Raw genomic sequence first — 17,643 nt, 5'->3', positions numbered from 1 at the left:
ACAAACGCAACCCAAGTTAGATTGGGGTGGCTCGGGCCTTGCACCATCTATAAGGCCCCATCTATAGGTTTGTCCCTCGCACTCAGCGATAGTAAAACATATCTTTCGCGTATTGCTCTCCTTCTAGGTCCTTCTTATTTTCTTATTTTGCATGACCGACAATAAGCTCGACACAACCCCAGCTATTGCAATCACTAGCTAGTACCTTGGCTAACCGCTATGCTACGGCTACTCATGGCTAGCCATCCCCGCACCTCCATCTATTATCTAACCTGATCAATTTAGCTTATTGTTTCGATTTTAGCCTTGTTCACTAACCAACGAAAAACCAGGCTGACAAACCTATCGATTGTTTAAATAAGCTCTTAAGCTTCAACTAAAGCATAGGATTTTATTTTACCTAGCAATATTTCCTACACAAATTAAGGTGATTCCGGTGGAAATTTTGTAACGCTTCAACAAAAGTACAGGTTGGCAAAGGAGGCCAAAGGGGTAAAGCCTTACCAATTCACTATAATCCATAGTAGGAAAGAATCCTCGTAGGAAGGAGGGGTGTGCAACGGGTTGTTGTAAGCTCCGTGCACTCGAAAAGGAGGGTTTTTCTCCTCGTAGAACGGAAGATTCAGTTTTCGTCAGAGAATGGGTGTTCAACTTTTCCTCAAAAATTTAATTTCTTGCAGAATTAGCACAATCCAAAAGGGACCTAAGCTTTTCTTGTGGACCATGTAGATTAAAAGAGGGTGATTAATCCCTATGTGCCGGTGGGCTTAATCAATTGATTAATATGTCCAGTCGCTTGCGATCTCAGCAGCTATTTGTGCAGTGGCCATTTTGGCATCAGGTTGGATTGAGATGGACTGCATGCGAGGACAGAGCCCCATGACAAGGAAGAACAAGTGCACGAGACGTGGAGACGTCAAGCAATTATTACCCAATTTATCGAGCTGTCCTCTCGCCACAACAACTACACGTCCCCCAGCTAGCAGGTGCAGGTCTTATGCCACACTTTTCTTCACCCTTTCTGCAGAAAGATGAACAACACAGCTTACCTCCATCATATCGTGTACTCAACTCATCTAGTGACGACGGTCATGCATGTTTAGGACATGGAATTCTGGGACATATATTTGAAAACCATAAATGAAATAGAATTAGTTTATGATATTATTATAGTACTTATCAAGGCAAATTTACATTTACATTTTTCAAACTAAGCATTAAGTCATTATAGTCAAAGATTAAGAAATTGGACAAAATATTATGGTAAGCGTCAAATATTATGACTAGAGGAAATACTACCTTTGTTTTTTTAATATATAACGCCATTGACTTTTTGATAAACGTTTGATCATTGGTAGTATTGAAAATTTTTGTGCATATGTAAAAAAAAAGTTATGCTAAAGATCATTTGACGATAAATCAAGTCACAATAAAATAAATGATAATTACATTTTTTTAATAAGATGAATAGTCAAACGTGTAGCACCGTAAAGGGTCTTTCCCATCCTAAAAGCTAGCCAATAAGGTGACGGATTCCCCCACTTATATATTAGATCTCTTACCCTTCCACAACCAATGTGGGACTATTCAGCAATCTCACCCTTCATACATTGGTGTCCCATCACCGTTTTCCCACGGTCCCTCAGGTATACCGGCCCCGCAAGCACCCACGGTCCATTAGGCCTTCACACACTGTCCGTCAGGTCAGAAATGTTGATCTAGCCAGACTCTGATACCAATTGTAGGATGGTAAAAGGTCTTTCCCGCCTCAAAATTAGCTAATGAGGTGAGGGGCTCCCCAACTTATATATTAGGTCCGGCAACCAATGTGGGACTATTCAACCAAACATACCTAAAAAGTTACGGCGATATATCTTAAAAAACAGAAGGAAGAATTTATTTGAGGGCCTTAGAACAAATTAAAGTATGATCCTTGAACTCAGAACAAAAAGGTTAATTTCACTGGGTCAAATTTGTCTTATCATCACCCGCCTGTTTTTATCTTAAGGCCTGGTTTAGTTCCCAACTTTTTCTTCTAACTTCCAACTTTTCCATCATATCAAAACTTTCCTACACACACAAACTTCCAACTTTTCCATCACATCGTTCCAATTTCAATCAAATTTCTAATTTTAGCGTGAACTAAACATACCCTAAATTGGAACATCACTTAAATTTGTGTTTTGACAGATAAGTTAAATAACAAGAGAAGTACAACAGCATATATTCAATTTGAAACCCAGGTCAAATGGACCTGGTTAGTGACATGACAACACATGAAAACAAGCAGGATATAGATTGTAAGCCCACATAGGGCATGTGCCCAAGTTTTTCTTATGTGGTCCAAATAGCTACAGACAATTCTAAGGGAATTAGAAAGCATAGATATATTATCGTGTTCTATGGCCCTCTTTGTTTAGGCTTATAAGCCAACTTATAAGTCAAAAAGTCTAAGTCTAAACAAACAAGCAGCTTTTCCATTTAGCTTTTTTGAAGCCATAAGCCACTCTAACACTATTCAGCCAAAAGCTAGGTTGGAGAAGCTTTTTTGGCTTATATGAGGTAGATGTATGACTCAACCACTAAACTTAGGACATTAAATCCACCGGCTTATAAATCATATAAGCCAATAAGCTGAATTAAAAGTTTAAGCCAATAAGCCTAAGCCTAAACAAAGAGGGCCTATATCTCTTCATAAACGTGTAGGAGTAAAATAACAAATCTAACTACAAATGCGACTACTTTTGTCTGATTTCTAGACTAAATTTGACCTTGCATGTTTAAAGAGGATATGTAACACAAGCATATATTGGCTATTTTTTCTCCATCTTTTTATAGTTAGATAAACCACATGCAAGAAATAAGGGTCCTCAGGGATTAAAATAGTTTCCAAAACCAGCACAAGAGAAATTAACAAAGCCAAAAAGATGGATAAAAATTAAGCAATAGTACTACAAAACAAAACATACACCCTTACCTACAAGGCTATATGACCATGAGGGGCTGAGAGGCTCTTAATATATAGGTTTTCCTCTTTGGATTAAACTAAAAGCAGGGAGACACCCTACCCCTCAACCAATAATAGTTGCACATATGACCCCTTTTTTTCTGATTAAGATACATCTTTTCCGTTAGTTTTTATTAGCACGTTTTTCAAACTACAAAACGATACATACGTGTGAAAATTTTCTATATAGAAATTAAGTCGATATATATATATATATATATATATATATATATATATATATATATATATATATATATATATATATATATATATATATATATATATATATATATATATATATATATATATATATATATATATAGAAATTAAGTCAAATATATATATATAAATAAATTGCCTTAAAATATTAGATAATTTTATTTTTAAGTTTGTAATAATTAAAACTTAATTAATGACATATTAATTACTTTCTTGGTTCTAACTTCGTCTTCATCTTCGTTAGAAACGAAGATTACCATACCCAGGGACGGATTCATGGATACCCCCGAGCCCCTCTTCAATTTTTTTCACCATTGTTGATAAGATAGAAGGTGCTAAAGGTCTCTTAATAGTATTTTAGGATAGTTTAATACTGAGATGATACGTTTATGCCGGTATACTCTGTATGTTAAGTCCCCCAACTTTTTATTCATGGATCCGCCCCTGACCATACCCATAAGATATGGTAAGCTCACAGAACTGATGGCCTTTGATGGCTCCAAGTATACCTCCTTACAGCTAAGTCTACAGCTTTAGAACCTAGTTCTCCTCTTCCCACATGGCCAAGTGAAATCTCTTGCCTTTGCTCTCCCCTATAAATACACCACCCCCTCCCTTTACACCCTCACACCTCACTCACTCACACACACACACAATACAACAAGCCTACAACTCATATTGTAGTAGTTGCAGACATTGTTGAGAGAGAGGGAGATGACAAGGAAGTCCATGGTGGCAGTGGGGAGGAGCAATGGGAGGAGCAGCGGTGGAGGGATGGTGTCATTGAGGAGGAGGAGGCCGTTCCAGCTGATGGTGCTGAGGCGGCTCCGGGAGCTGAAGAAGATCGTGCCGGCCACCAGCCGCCGCAGCAGCGGTGGTCGCGGCGGCGGCGGCGCCGACGTCGACGCGCTGCTCCACCGCGCCGCCGAGTACATCTGCGCCCTGGAGGTCAAGGTCGCCGTCCTCCGCAAGCTCTCCGCCATCTACGGCGCTTAATTAGGCTCATGCATATGCACCACGGACAGCCATGTCGCCGCCGCCATCGCCGTTCTGCATGCATGCCAGTGTCGCCGGCCATGCACTGTACATGTAGCCTATGTAGGAAGGAGAACGAAGGCCGGGAGGAGCAGCTAGCCACCTCCATTTCTCTGATCTACCCCTTTCTCTCAGCTAGCTTAGCTCTCTCCCATCTTCTATCACCCCCCACAACTAGTAGTGTAGTAGCATATCATGTGCCTCCTGTAATACAATATGTGATTATTGGTTAATTGGTCACATATGGGAGTGCGTTAATTATCGATCACTTATTAATTAGCCTGGCTAGCTAAACTAGCTGCAGAATCAAAGCTAGCCAAACCGTTTATTCTCTTCAGTTGTTACTACCAAGGAAATGTTTTGACTGGTGTTTGTTAGTTGGCTGGGAAAATGAAGAAATATGCATGCATGATTCAAGTATCGATCAATATATGATCATGATCCAAATTTCTTGCTTCTTCATGGCACTCTCGCCATCTTCATCGATTAAATGCAATGAGAAAAACATTACTACATAGCTAGCTAGCTATCAGCAAAGTACAATTATACAGTACGTGTGGATAAATACACGCGACCATTCAAAACTCAAGGAGAGGAAGAAAAGCAACACAAGTGATAATCCAGCTCTGTGGGTACAGGAGCATTTGGATGCATGGCACCTTGTCGCATTACAAAATAATGGAGTCACTAGCTAGTGGCTGTACTACTCAATAACCCATCATCAGGACGTGCAGCTGTGTCTGTGTGTGCCTACCATACCAGCCAGGCCTAATTGCAAGCGTCCAAAGCAAAGGAGCAGAATATTGAGGGGACTAAATCCATGTGCTGATTATCATCAACCGGATGATTAAAATTGTTAGCTAGCTACTACATAGTAGGGACAGCTATGGATCTTGTTAGATCAGGCTCTCGCCAAGTGAAACAGGTGAGACAAGGAATTCCCTGTCCAGAATCTCATCATCAGAGTCAAGGATTCTTCAAACAACACCAAGTTTTCAGGAAAAAGAAAAATAAAATAAAATGATTCTTCAGACCTGATCAACATGGCACAGTCTCTCCCCTCTGGATAAGAACACACGCATAAGCACCTGCTATATTAAAAATGAAAGCAGAATAATACTCAAATGTAGAGTACTAGTTTTTTAATTAGTCTCGACCAATCAGATATATTTTTCAAATGGGGCTGTACATTGCTACTGAAAGAGAAGTATAGTTCCTGCCATTGTCAAGTCCATTTCTTCAGGTAGACGGATGGATGGGGCTGCATGCATATGCATTGCATGGTGATGAGCTAGCTAGAGGCTGTGCAGGATTTTGATCCTTTTTACCCATGGGGAATATATGCTCAACATGTCACATCAACTGGTGATCTACAATCCTATACTTGAAAAGGATGGCATGACGAAGAGCGAGAAAGAAAGACAGAGGCTTGTTGCCATTGCCAGCATCGTACGTGCGTGCGGGGGGGTTTAAATTCATGTGTAGTGTGTGTGGATGGTTGGATGAATGGATATCATGCATATACTACTGCTGACCAGATGGATAGCAGCTGGGATATCAGGGGAAGCGTCCAAGGACGGCATGTGCGTGCCAAGCCTTGCTCCCTGATGGCCTCTAGCTTACACTGTGTACTCTTTGGCTCTACTCTTCCGTTCTTGATAGTTGCTACCCCCTGTCAATCTGTCATCACTCAATCACAAGAAGCTTTCAACAAAGTTGAGGTTACATCAAGATAAGTCCATGTGTTTGTTATCCTTAACAAAGATAAGTTAGTGATTAATCTCTCTACTTGAGTTAATTGTATTCAGGAAAGAAGCAGGATTGGAGTACAGAGTACTAAAACTTGGGCTTTGCCCAAAGGAAGGAAGAAGCTAGGTCGCCATTAATCTATATCTAGCAAGTTGTCTCTCAGTGGGTGACAATAAATTCAGCCTTGAGGAGGGGTTTCTCCCCTGTCGGAGCATTGGGGAAAGGGAAGCGCTGGCTGCAGCAGCCAGCCAGCCAGCCTGCAGAAGCGAGCGTGCTGAGCTGAGCTGAGCTGAAGGCCGGTGACAGTAAAGATTCTGCATTTTACAGCACAGCCATGTGGGATATTCCCTTCAGGCTTCGTCTTCGTGCATGCTGATCTGATCACTCACAGCCAGGCTAATGCATGCTTGCTCAGCTACAGGCTTCCAGGTCCATGGCCATGGCGTTTCTCAGCCAGCTACAGCCCTGCCAAGTTGCCAACGCAGCAGCGGATGGCGCCTTGCAAGGCGTGGCAACTTGTGTAGGGCCAGGATTTCTGTGCTTGGGGATAGGTGTTGTGACCTGTGAGGGCAAATGCATTCAATCTTCTCCCCCATGGCTACTTTGTTTGTGACACGTTGTGTTGTGTCATGATTTTGTACTACTATCAGGTTATTCAGTTCTGTCAAGAACTCGAAACAAAAGAAATCCAACATTCAAATGTGGGTCTTGAGCTTTGTTCGGTTTCGTAGTAGAGGGATGTTTGGTTTGGTGCCAACTCTCACCAATGCATGTCTTAACCAGATTCGTCGACGAACATTTGGTTTTTTTTCTATCAAACTATGGCAAGATACCCCCTACCTATCCCTTTTAAAAATGAGGACTTTTACGGTACATTCTACTTTAAATATATACTTGTAGTATATGAAAGGGTAGATTTGGTATTGTTAAAAATCTGAAAGGGGTTGTTTAGTCATTTTTAATTGAGATTTTTTCCAACGGGATTTATTTTCCATCGATGGTATTTTTCGGATCTCGTCATCCGTTCGTGATACCAATCCAGTCTACCCTGTACGCGGTACACTGGGTAGTCGGCAGCTGCCTTCACGTTGTCTCGCGTGTGGCTCCTCGTACGCAACGACGCCGTCGCCGCCGCCGGAGCCGAAAGCGACACAGTCTTCGCTGGGAGCAAAGCCACCGTACTGCCATTGTCGTGCGCAAAACTATCGCCGCCGTCGGGCCCAGCAGCAGCTGTCCGCTTCTAGGAACTTGCTTCCGTCAGTCTCTAGCGATATAAGTTCTCTTGAGTGTTAAGCCTGAGCCCGTGACAAGATATAACTACTGCATGTGTGCATTAGACTTGTTTGATGATTCAGGCTTCATCCGCTTCAATGAAAATGGATACACAAGCAATAATTAAACCTATCTAGCTCTATCTAATTAGTTCAACTCTAAGTAATTAAGTTAACAAGTCTAATTCTCTACAAACACTTGTGAATTGGTTTATTTGTGAACTTTTATGGTGGTCAAGGTCGTACAAGAGTCCTTGTCTAGTAGAACTATTAATTTGTGATTTGTGCATTACTTATAGTCTATCGCCGCCTCCGGGCTTCCCTACCCTGCTGCTGCCGCAATGCCGCATGCCGCCCTGCTGCTTCCACCTGCCGCCGCCCGGCTGCCCTTGCTGCTGCGAGCTGCCGCAGCTGCGCGCCTATGGCACGATCCCCCCAGTGGCGGCTTTGACTGGGCGCCTATCGATCAGATCTGACTAAGTGAGGAAATGCGAATTTACAAAATTACCCCCACGCAAATAGATGAAAAGACAAATATACTCTATTTAATTTATACTGCAGAATAATTTAGAGAAAGATCAGATTAATTTACACCGTTAGATCAAATATACTGGTAGTATATACTTGTAGTTCAATGTACCGTAAAATTTCTCTTTAAAAATATATTAGCAAAACCATGGGAGGCTAATTTGGAGCCATCAAGGTGTGAGATGAGGTAAATTTGGCATCGGTCTAAAAACAGTTCCTAGATTTTCAGCACAAACCATACAAAAGAAAACCCTTATTAGGATTTAAATATGCATGTATCTAAAAACCTTTTTATTTTTTTCGAAGATGCCAAAAGGCAAAAGCAGGTTATGTGGCCAGAAACAAACAACTTCGTTTCCCCACAAATAATATCCACATATTAAACAAGCAATTGCACATACCATGTTGGAGACATGAAGCCGCTCAGCCACTTAAAGACACAGCCAAGCCAGGCAGAAATCATGGATGAACTGTACCTTTTGCAGTCTTCTTAAAAATCTTAGTTTATGTTCATCCAATCCAACACAATCCAAATACCTGCAAATTATTTCGTTGGTCAAAATTTAAATTAGTTTTGACTGAAACGCACTACAGGGAAGGGAAAGCATAAGTACGAAATTAATCAACAACTAAAACAATCTCACCACACAAGATCCAATACATAAAGCTAACACCAGATTACTTGAATTTAGCTCAGGCAAAAGACGCAAATAATGGTATGGCTTTCTTTGCAGCACCTGGAGCCCATCCATGTGTGAGCAACTGAGCTTGTTGTTTGTGTGGTTCTACGATCTGGACTATCCAACGTAGACAGGGCTCTGGCTGGAGTAGCATGTGCTCAGCATTAGCCTGCAACAAGACAGATGTGTACCAATTGAAACAACGGCAGATTACTGGATTAGGGCTTGAGCCACATATGACGACTAAATGAGAATTGATGAATACTAGGATGTGGTCCATTCAGGATTCAGCCAGGAGATGACATGAAGAGATAACACATTTCAGATTAAACAAAGAAAAGTTGAAGGTATGCACATGTTAGAGAATGAATGAATAAACCAGAGGAAGTCTGTTTGAAGCCAGGATAGCAAGAATGTCACATGTCATACACTACACAGGCTCGAGTATCAAATAAATGACAACTCTTAGCACATAGGTTCAGGAGCAGCCAGGCATTATCTGGAACACAACGCAGAAAGCAAAACAGCTATACCTGAAACTACATGGCTGAATTCCCTAGCCAACCCTCAACACGGACAAACAATGATTTACGCTTTGAACTTTGAGCTATCTCGTTATTTCCAGGAAACCTCTGAAACTTGTGGTACTAGCATTCACAACAACAACGAGCAGTCTTAATCGCTTTGGATATCTCATCATCAGCATTCGGAAGCAGAAGTTATACTTCTCCAAGCACCAGAAGAATATGAATATTCATATGGAGATGGCATGACGACAAGGATGCGCCACGCCATGGATCTATCTAATGTTGTTTTAGTAGGAGACTTTTAGGCGCCAAGACAACTGATGTCCTCTCAAAGCAACCGGCAATCATCAAACAAGAGATATGACTCATGATGCATGCGTCTTGATAAGATGTTACAGATACCCATCAAAAAGATGAAGGAGAAGATCAGAAAGAGAGAGAACATATAGTATTTGATTTCTCCCCCCCCCCCCCCCCCCCCCGGGTTTTGTCCTGAAGACAAAATAGAGGCAACGATGAGAACTTTTATTTTAAAAGGGTGCTGGTGGTGGCGTGGGTCTCTAGCTTAGTGCATCTGCCTTCACATGTAGCAGAGCAGGGTGCACTACTGCACTCCCAAAAGCATATCCATAATGCAAATTCTGCCTGCAGATAGAATCTACCTCATAAACAGACATGCAATGATTGTCACACACCTTCACAGGTTTCACAAAAGTGTCTCTGGTAATCTTGATTTGGCATGAATTAGCATTCAATCACTAGCTTGAATAGAAATCACAGAGATATCTAGCAGCGTTTACCTGAACACGGTTGATCATGAGCATTTCTTGATCACAGCAGCTATAAAGGTGACAGTCGCTTCACCAGCAGAAAGCGAAAGTGAACAACCATCACAAGACTGTTCCTGCGTCTTAAGCAGTTAGACCAACCGGTAGCTTCTGCAGGACCTGGAAGAGCAAAGCCAAGGCCTAATAGCCTCTTTTCGGTGCAATTAGTCCAAGGCCATCCAATGATTGTCTGGCTCACTCAACTTTGATTTTAAGTGTCGAGTACACATCCCAGAAAAGGTTCACATAAAAGAACAAGAAATGTCAATTGAACAGCACCAGCTCACCATGCCATCTAATACTTTCAGTGAATCAACACCCACCCAAACCATGAAATTCTTCGTCTCCCAAACCTGATTTCCAGTCATTGCACTGAAAAATGCTCAGTACAATCAAATACCATACGAGCAAACCAAGATTAGCTTGCAGGTAAATGCAATGCAAACTCAGTAGCAAACCTATGCAAATGTGGGGGCTCCAGGCCATGTGCACGCATGTGGCTGCTGGTCCTGTTCTTCTGTTCCAACTAATTCAGATTGGCCACCTTTGCTTCCTTCCTTAGGGATTTCTCATGACGCGGACCACTAATTCAATCTCCCCATATCCCCATAGGTAGCACCACAAAAATCTCAGGCATGGTCATGGAAATGTACTTTCTGATAAGTTCCAACAAAGCTGGTGGTCATATTCAACCATGTTTAGATTGGAAGAGATCTCATAATTGTCCATGCTTGCCCTCGTCCGCACGAGCTCGTGGTTGCGTGTGACTAACCTTATTAGACCCAAACAATGTTACACAGGGAGGACAATGATAAGTGGCCCAAGAGACCTAAAGTCTCATGCTTTTTTCTAATCTATGCCCACCAAGCCACCAACTACCACTCGAAAGGGGGTTTTGCAACCTCATCAAACAAAACATTACTAAAAACGCAGGTCATAGATTCCTTAGTGTGTGACGACCGTTTATATCTTTCCCAAAATGCTGGTTCATCATAATTGTTTTTAATTTCATTTTAGAAATGGAAGAGTAAAAATTATATAGAGCAAATGATATTGACTGATGCTGAGAACTGACCTTCATGCAATCAGCTAGGTGACCTGGTTGCGCACCTCGCCCGCCAGGCCGCCAGCCTCTGCCTGCACTGATGCTCACTCTCTTCTATATTGAATGCCAGAGCTCCTGGCCTAAATTCAAAAAAGAACGCTGCTCCCAATTAGGCATTAGGCAAGTGCCAACAAGGGAGAAATTATTAATCTCTTATTTCTAGCACTATCCAAGTAAACAATATCAATTTGCAAGAGATTCAGACTAGAAGCAAGTCTACAACCCCCAATGCTTCAAGAGATTAATGCCACATCTCTTATTTCATCCTGCTATAAACATATGCTTGTTGGAAATGTCACTAATTCTGAAACAAATAAAGCACGCATCTCATGCCACATTCGTAAGAAAGATAAGTCAGTACTTGACATACCAAATATGTACAACAGTCAAACGCGGTGGCACTTTCCAATGAAAAGTAGGTAATACAACGATACAAATGTTACAAACTTACAAAGATCAAACCACATCACAATGTATCAGGCAATGTATTAGTGTACTGCGAAACGGAGTCAAGAAAGTGATAGCACACTAGTACAGAATGCCATTCAAACAGAAGAAAAATGTACTTGACATGTGAAAAGTGTGGCTGCATTAGAGAGCACACAAGACAAGGTACTGATAGTTAAATGAGTTCCCCACATTAACACAGTTAGCCTTTTACAGGGTATAGGAACTCTAGCAGACAGTTAACTGTTAAGGTACAACATCTATGCATTACAGCAGAAAACAAAAATTAACTAACACTTGTGATAAAAGGCTACAACTCCAGGAAGAACTCCAACTTGTCTGCAAATTCTTCTAGCATGCAGTAAATGTACCTCGCCAAGAGCCTCTGTACTTTTGCACCAAAGCTACCATTTTATCTGCACAATTTGCATGACAATACATTTGTAATGTGAATAAATGAACACCTTGCAGGACTGTGTTAGACTGAAAATCTAAAATTAACATGCAAAGCAGGAATGCAGGATGTGTTCACTGTTCACTGAAAGCGATATTCCAAATAGCTGCATGTTCAAATAGATGGACATGCATGCATTGAGGGTTGATTTACTCAAGGCGTCGAAGGCTGCAGAAAGTTTTTTGGACATCATTGTTAGTAATGTTGTTTTTTTTCCTCCCAAGGGGTTCTAGGCTGAGATTGAAGGGAATGAACATTTTTTTGGAAGTTCAATTATTAGGGCCCCTTTGAATCGCAGGGTAGAAAAAATAGAGGAATAGGAAAAACACAGGATTCTGATAGGAATTGAAGTGTAAAACGGAGGATTGCAAAACACAGGAAAAACACAGGAATGGTCGTTTGATTGGAGCGCAGGAAAAATGCAGGAATCGAATGAGAGAGATAGACTCAAAGGAAATTTTCCAAGAGGTTGGAGCTCTTGCTAAATTTCCTCCAAAATCTACATACAATGTGCAATTCCATAGGAATTTCATAGGATTTGAAAAGCTTCAATCCTTTGAATCAAAGGGCCAAATAGGAAAATTTCCTATAGGATTTGAATCCTATAAAATTCCTACATAAATCCTTTGATTCAAAGGGGCCCTTACTCTCTTTTTTTTTTCATTTCAGTAGAACTGCCTCGAACTCGAAGTGCAGTCCAAACATTTGATACACAGAGTTTTGACTTCATAGTGTTCTCGTTTGTTTTCCAAGGCAGTACCTAGTGACTAGTGTGACTTATTTTTATTTTACCAGAAGTATCTGAATTCTAGTGGGCAACAAAACGTTGCCTGACAATTTTCCATTTTGCTCTTTTCAGTAGTTTTGTATCACCATTCACTACAAATGAAAAAAATTGCATCCTTCCTAAACTTTACCTTTCTTAAGACTTAACCCACAAAATCCAGTATTCTAACAAAACAAATGCTAGCCACGGTTGGTTCACCGTAGGATGCAACGAAGCAACACGCTAACAAATAGAGATGGCATTCGAAATAAGCACGGAATCTGCACTGTATCTAGCGGCCTCTTAGTTAAATCTGGGCCGATGAGGCCATTGTTCTAGAGAGGAATCAAGCCCAGCCCGCCCGAAAATTTAGCGCTTAGGATTCTAGCAATCACCACGCCGAGAAAATTCTAGGGCTCATGATGCTTACGAGAATGGGGGGAGTTGGTAACTAACCGGAAGAACCTGCTCCCGCAGGCGGCGAGGAAGGCGGCGGCGGCGGCGGCGGCGAGTTGGATACCAGCGGCGCGTACATGAAGGAGTCGGAGGCGAGGTAGGCGGCGATGGCCTTCGCCATGCTCCCGCCTCCGGCGCCACCAGCCGTCACCTTGCGCCGCCTCTTGGTGAGCGGCGGACTCTTGCGGACGCCGAGAAGCTCCTTCTTCTCCATGGATGTCGATCGAGTCGCGCGTGCTCCCGAATTTCGAGCGGTATTTCGAATTCCAGTTCTTTGCCCGAGGGTTTTTCTGATTTGAGTCGATGCTACTGCAAGAGAAGGGAATCGCGGAAGATGGCAATCTGGAAGAGCCGAAGAGGAGACGAGGAAGGAGGAGGGGATTAACGTGGCGCGTTCTGGAGGCTTCCAGAATTTCGAGGGCGACACGTGGCGAGCCACGAATCCACGTGCGGAGAAGACGTGGAACCTGACGGTGAGTTTGGGCCTTCGGCCCAATGGTATTGGACCACGGGACCATATGCCACCAGTGACGATTTTCTTTTCTAAAAAAAAAAAGTGACTTCTTTTTTTCAAAGAGGGAAAAACAACCTAACTCAATTTCGTTCAGAAATTTATGTCCACCACTATTAAGGGATTTAGTAATGTGATTTACTGTGTGTTGTGGTCTCGGTCTCTCGTAGCAAGTAGGGGCCGGTGTGGCATCAACCGGGCTAAGGAGACAGTGATAGAGTGTGGAATGGGGACAGCCGGCAAGCAGATGCACCCCTGCGGCCGCGGCGCACGTGCTCGAAGGCTAATCTCTCTTCCCCCAACCGAGCTCGAGCAGTCATTTGGACCTATCGCCGCCTAGCCATCTTCATTGCTTGGCTTTCGGCAGGCTGGCTAGTGGCACACTGACGAGGCAGATGGAACGAAACGGCATGGTCTGCAGCTTCTGAAATACCTTGGCACCCCTCCGGCATCGTCGATGATGCCGAGGCTGCGCCCGTCATCCTTAGTGATGAAGTCGTCCGCCAAGAAATCTATTCCTCTTCACACTCCTCCATGTACGGGCCCGGCGCCAGATTCGGTTAGCTTCCTCCTCAACCACTCGTTCTTCCTGATCCCCCACTTTCTTAGAAAGATCCACGGCCAGTTCAGTGAGTTCAAGGTACGCGCCACACATCATGTCGAGCATAGGTGAGGCCGGTCGGAGCTCAAGCGACCAGATGCCTCTACTGAGCTGTGCCTCCGCAAGAAAGGAGGGGTGAGTGGCGGGGAGGTGGGAGAGGACATTCTCCTGCTTGCTTCCTTCTTGCCACCGTGTGGCGCCGGCATGGTGAGGTCTCCCGTCCGATGGCTCCAAAAAATTTGATGTCAACTTCATGCCCGAAGCACGGGGGCTCACCTTTGTTAATGCCGTCGAGTTGGTCCTGCATCGCAGGAGCTTCTTTGGAAGAACGCCCTAGCATCTCCATCTAATTGTGCACAATGCATCTGCTGCCAACGCCTACTGTACGTGCAACAGCATGCCCCGTGGTGGGATGCAGAACACCGCAGCCACTTTGGTCGGTCGGTGTGAGTGGAGTCAGAAAAATGAGAGGGGAGAGAAAGAGAGGAGAGAAACATGTCACTGATATGTGGGGCACCACCGTATTTACTTACTTATACCGAAATGCCGCTTAGGCAGCCATGTTGCTGCACATGTGTCAAGTAGGATGAAACCTCTTAGGGACATAAAATGATTTGATTTTAGTAGTTGGAGGATGTCCCATATATGCTTTTGCGGTTTAGGGATGTGAATCAAAGTTGGGCTATTGTCGATGGATGTAAAATGGAGTTTTTTCAAAAAAAAAAGAGTCGCGCTTGCAAGAAACACGTAGTATGTACGAGTGATGAGTCGATGCATGAGTGGAGTATTCTTAATTGAGAGAATCTATTTTATACCAATAAATTTATGATAATTTAATCATTTGTCATCGATTCTATCTCATTCTATAATATATCACCGAGTGTATCAATTACTGGTACAATGTATCATTGTACTGAGTACTTTCTGAAATATATACATAAAACACCGTTATAAACATATAAAGGTTGATAATTGATTTATCTTGTCAGAAGTTAAAAAAATATTATAGCTTTATAGTTTCATAAAACACTTTTAACTAATTTATTTTATATACCATACATATGAGTAATTTTTATTTAAAATATATGACTTATTTTAATTCATCACTGTCGACACCTGAAGTTAACTATTATTTTTTATTTTGCTTCGGTGTTAGGTTAGATTGGTTAATATTGTGATTTTATGAAATCTTAGTAGAACCATATAACGCGTGATTATGTGTAACATGTTAAAATTAAAGTAGTAATGTAAACCACAATATGAGGTACTCCCTCCATCTACTTCTCCATCTACTTTTGATAGTCATATTTTCATATCTGAAAATTTTATTTTTGATAGGCATATTTCAATCAAACAACCTATCATCTTAATGACTTTTTTAGATTTAATATGTGACTCTCCATTCCTCCACACAAGATTGGCTACATGGGCATCGATAAATGTAAATATTAATGAATCACTTGTTTACGAGGAATGACTAGTAGCATGTTTAAATAGATGATAAGTAGAATTACTTATCTTTGTTCTGTGTACCAAGATGAAATATGACTATCAAAAGTAGATGGAGGGAGTATTTTCGAGGAATTTACTTTTAATTTGGGCTGTTGCCTAGGTGACACTTAGGATCAGGTTCCCGTGCAGTCGCTGGTGTGACTGCAACTTATGCAGCCTCAGTAGGGCTGTAGGATAAATCCAAGGGTAAACTACTAAGACAATCGGTTGAATTAAGACGTCATGTTCGCTGTAATCACTAAGTAGAGAAGGATCAAGCAAATCAATAGTTCAATATAACTGGAAGTTACAAATCATACAAGGATAGCCTCATTGTCAAAATGGTTCTAGCTAACCAGGCACGAAGCATGCGGCCGGGACACAATACAATTATACAAACAACCATTCCAATCTCTAAAAACTGAACACACACATGTCGGACTCAAGCAGAGCATTCTCTGCGACAGCAAGCACACTCTAGCGACAGCGAGCCAACAAGAAGGTGGGCACGGGAAGCATGCTCGGGTCCGGAGCAGAGAAGTAGGCGGCAGGACCAGCGAACGGCAGCAGCGCCGGCGGCGGCTTCACCACTGTCTCCGTGTGAGGCTTGCTGATCATCTGCGCACTCGTCGTCGTCTTCATCGTGCGGCTTGTGGAGTTGCTCTTCCCGCTGCAGAGAGCGTAGTCTTCCTCTGGGCGAGGCTTCTTCCTCTGAGCGTAAGTTTTGCAATAATGCACCCGGCCACAAATTTGTCGGGTAAGACACACTTAAGGAGTTCGAGTTCCTTAGCCATGGTTTGTATCTCATAAGCCTGTTCGACTACAGAACGGTTGTCAGCCATTTTGTAGTCATGAAACTGCTCCATGATATACAGATCATTGCTAGCATCAGTAGCACCGAATTTAGTATTCAGTGCATCCCACAACTCCTTAGCGTCGGTCATATGCATATACACCTCGACCAGACGATCGCCAAGAACGCTAAGAATGCATCCCACATAGAGAGTAGTGGCTTCCTCGAATTGCTTCTGCTGTTCAGCAGTAAGAACTCCTTCAGGTTTGCCAGTACTCACCCAGAAGCATTTCATAGCTGTCAGCCACAGAGTGACCCTGATCTGCCATCTCTTAAAATGCACACCGGTGAATTTATCCGGCCTCAGTGCATCGGCAAAACCAGCCATAGTAAAATCACAGTGCCTATAATAAGGTTTTTGGATTGTTGAGATTATAGACATATAATGATTTAATCTATTCCATAAATAAATCATGACATTACAGATGAAAACTAGCATGAACGCATCATTAGATCTACACATGTAAACTACACAGTATAACATGAACAGATCAAATATGCGCAACATATTGAACACGTACCGAGGTGACGAAAAGACCGGCTGCTTGGTCAAAACTTTTCGCAGGTGTCTACGAAGGCACGAAACACGCGAGCGAAGAGGAAGGCGAGCCGTCGCGAACGAACAGGGAGCAGTCGCGCGAAGCGCTTCCCAAAAACCTTATTGCCGCCTTCTCCCGATGCAGGACGTCAAAGGCAGAGGTTCCGGAGACCTGCTCTCCCGATCGCTGGTGCACGCCGGCGAGCGGGATGGAGTAGTCTACGAGCGACGGCGCAGTACAGAGTAGAAGGCAAACCCTAGATTGATTTTGCGTATATACTGCGTGAAGACGGCGGGTCGGTTTATATAGAGAAGGGTCGCTTGATCAGGGCGCCCGCACGATCTCTACTGCGCATAACCGAACCGGATAAGTCGCGCGTAACTTATCCGGACTCTACGCCGTTTGCACGCACCGGATTTTTCGGAACGTTTCCAAAACAAAAACGAATCCGAATTTGCAGCAAAACAAAACTGCAAAAGGAGGCTGCATCTGCGCAAGGGTGAGGAGCCAATTTTTCGGACCATTCGACGTGTACGTCGTGCACGCGCGCCGCCTGCCCTGCCCTGCCCTGCCAGGC

The 17,643-nt window shown here is 42.9% G+C and overlaps 1 protein-coding gene and 1 long non-coding RNA gene across 5 annotated transcripts; both read right to left on the bottom strand.

Moving 5' to 3' along the window:
- Nucleotides 1-3,873: 3,873 nt before the first annotated feature.
- Nucleotides 3,874-11,009, bottom strand: LOC136351509 (uncharacterized). Of its 4 annotated transcripts, XR_010734726.1 has the most exons (4): nt 9,023-9,381; nt 8,547-8,658; nt 8,211-8,346; nt 3,874-7,740 (listed from the first exon to the last, which is right to left on the bottom strand). It is a non-coding gene; the product is annotated as an uncharacterized lncRNA (long non-coding RNA). The 4 variants fall into 4 exon arrangements; XR_010734723.1 differs by lacking the exon at nt 9,023-9,381 and adding an exon at nt 9,817-11,009 and having other exon boundaries at nt 3,874-8,346; XR_010734724.1 differs by having other exon boundaries at nt 3,874-8,346.
- Nucleotides 11,010-11,466: 457 nt separating this feature from the next.
- LOC9269955 (uncharacterized) lies at nt 11,467-13,424 on the bottom strand. The gene is made up of 2 exons (XM_015793468.3): nt 13,072-13,424; nt 11,467-11,811 (listed from the first exon to the last, which is right to left on the bottom strand). Exons 1-2 carry the CDS (start codon nt 13,283-13,285, stop codon nt 11,747-11,749), a joined length of 279 nt encoding a protein of 92 aa, XP_015648954.1. The 5' UTR covers nt 13,286-13,424; the 3' UTR covers nt 11,467-11,746.
- Nucleotides 13,425-17,643: the final 4,219 nt, after the last annotated feature.

The sequence above is a fragment of the Oryza sativa genome, chromosome 8 (assembly GCF_034140825.1).
Source record: "Oryza sativa Japonica Group chromosome 8, ASM3414082v1".
In the NCBI taxonomy this organism is placed as follows: domain Eukaryota; kingdom Viridiplantae; phylum Streptophyta; class Magnoliopsida; order Poales; family Poaceae; genus Oryza; species Oryza sativa.
This window is presented reverse-complemented; position numbering and strand designations above follow the sequence as displayed.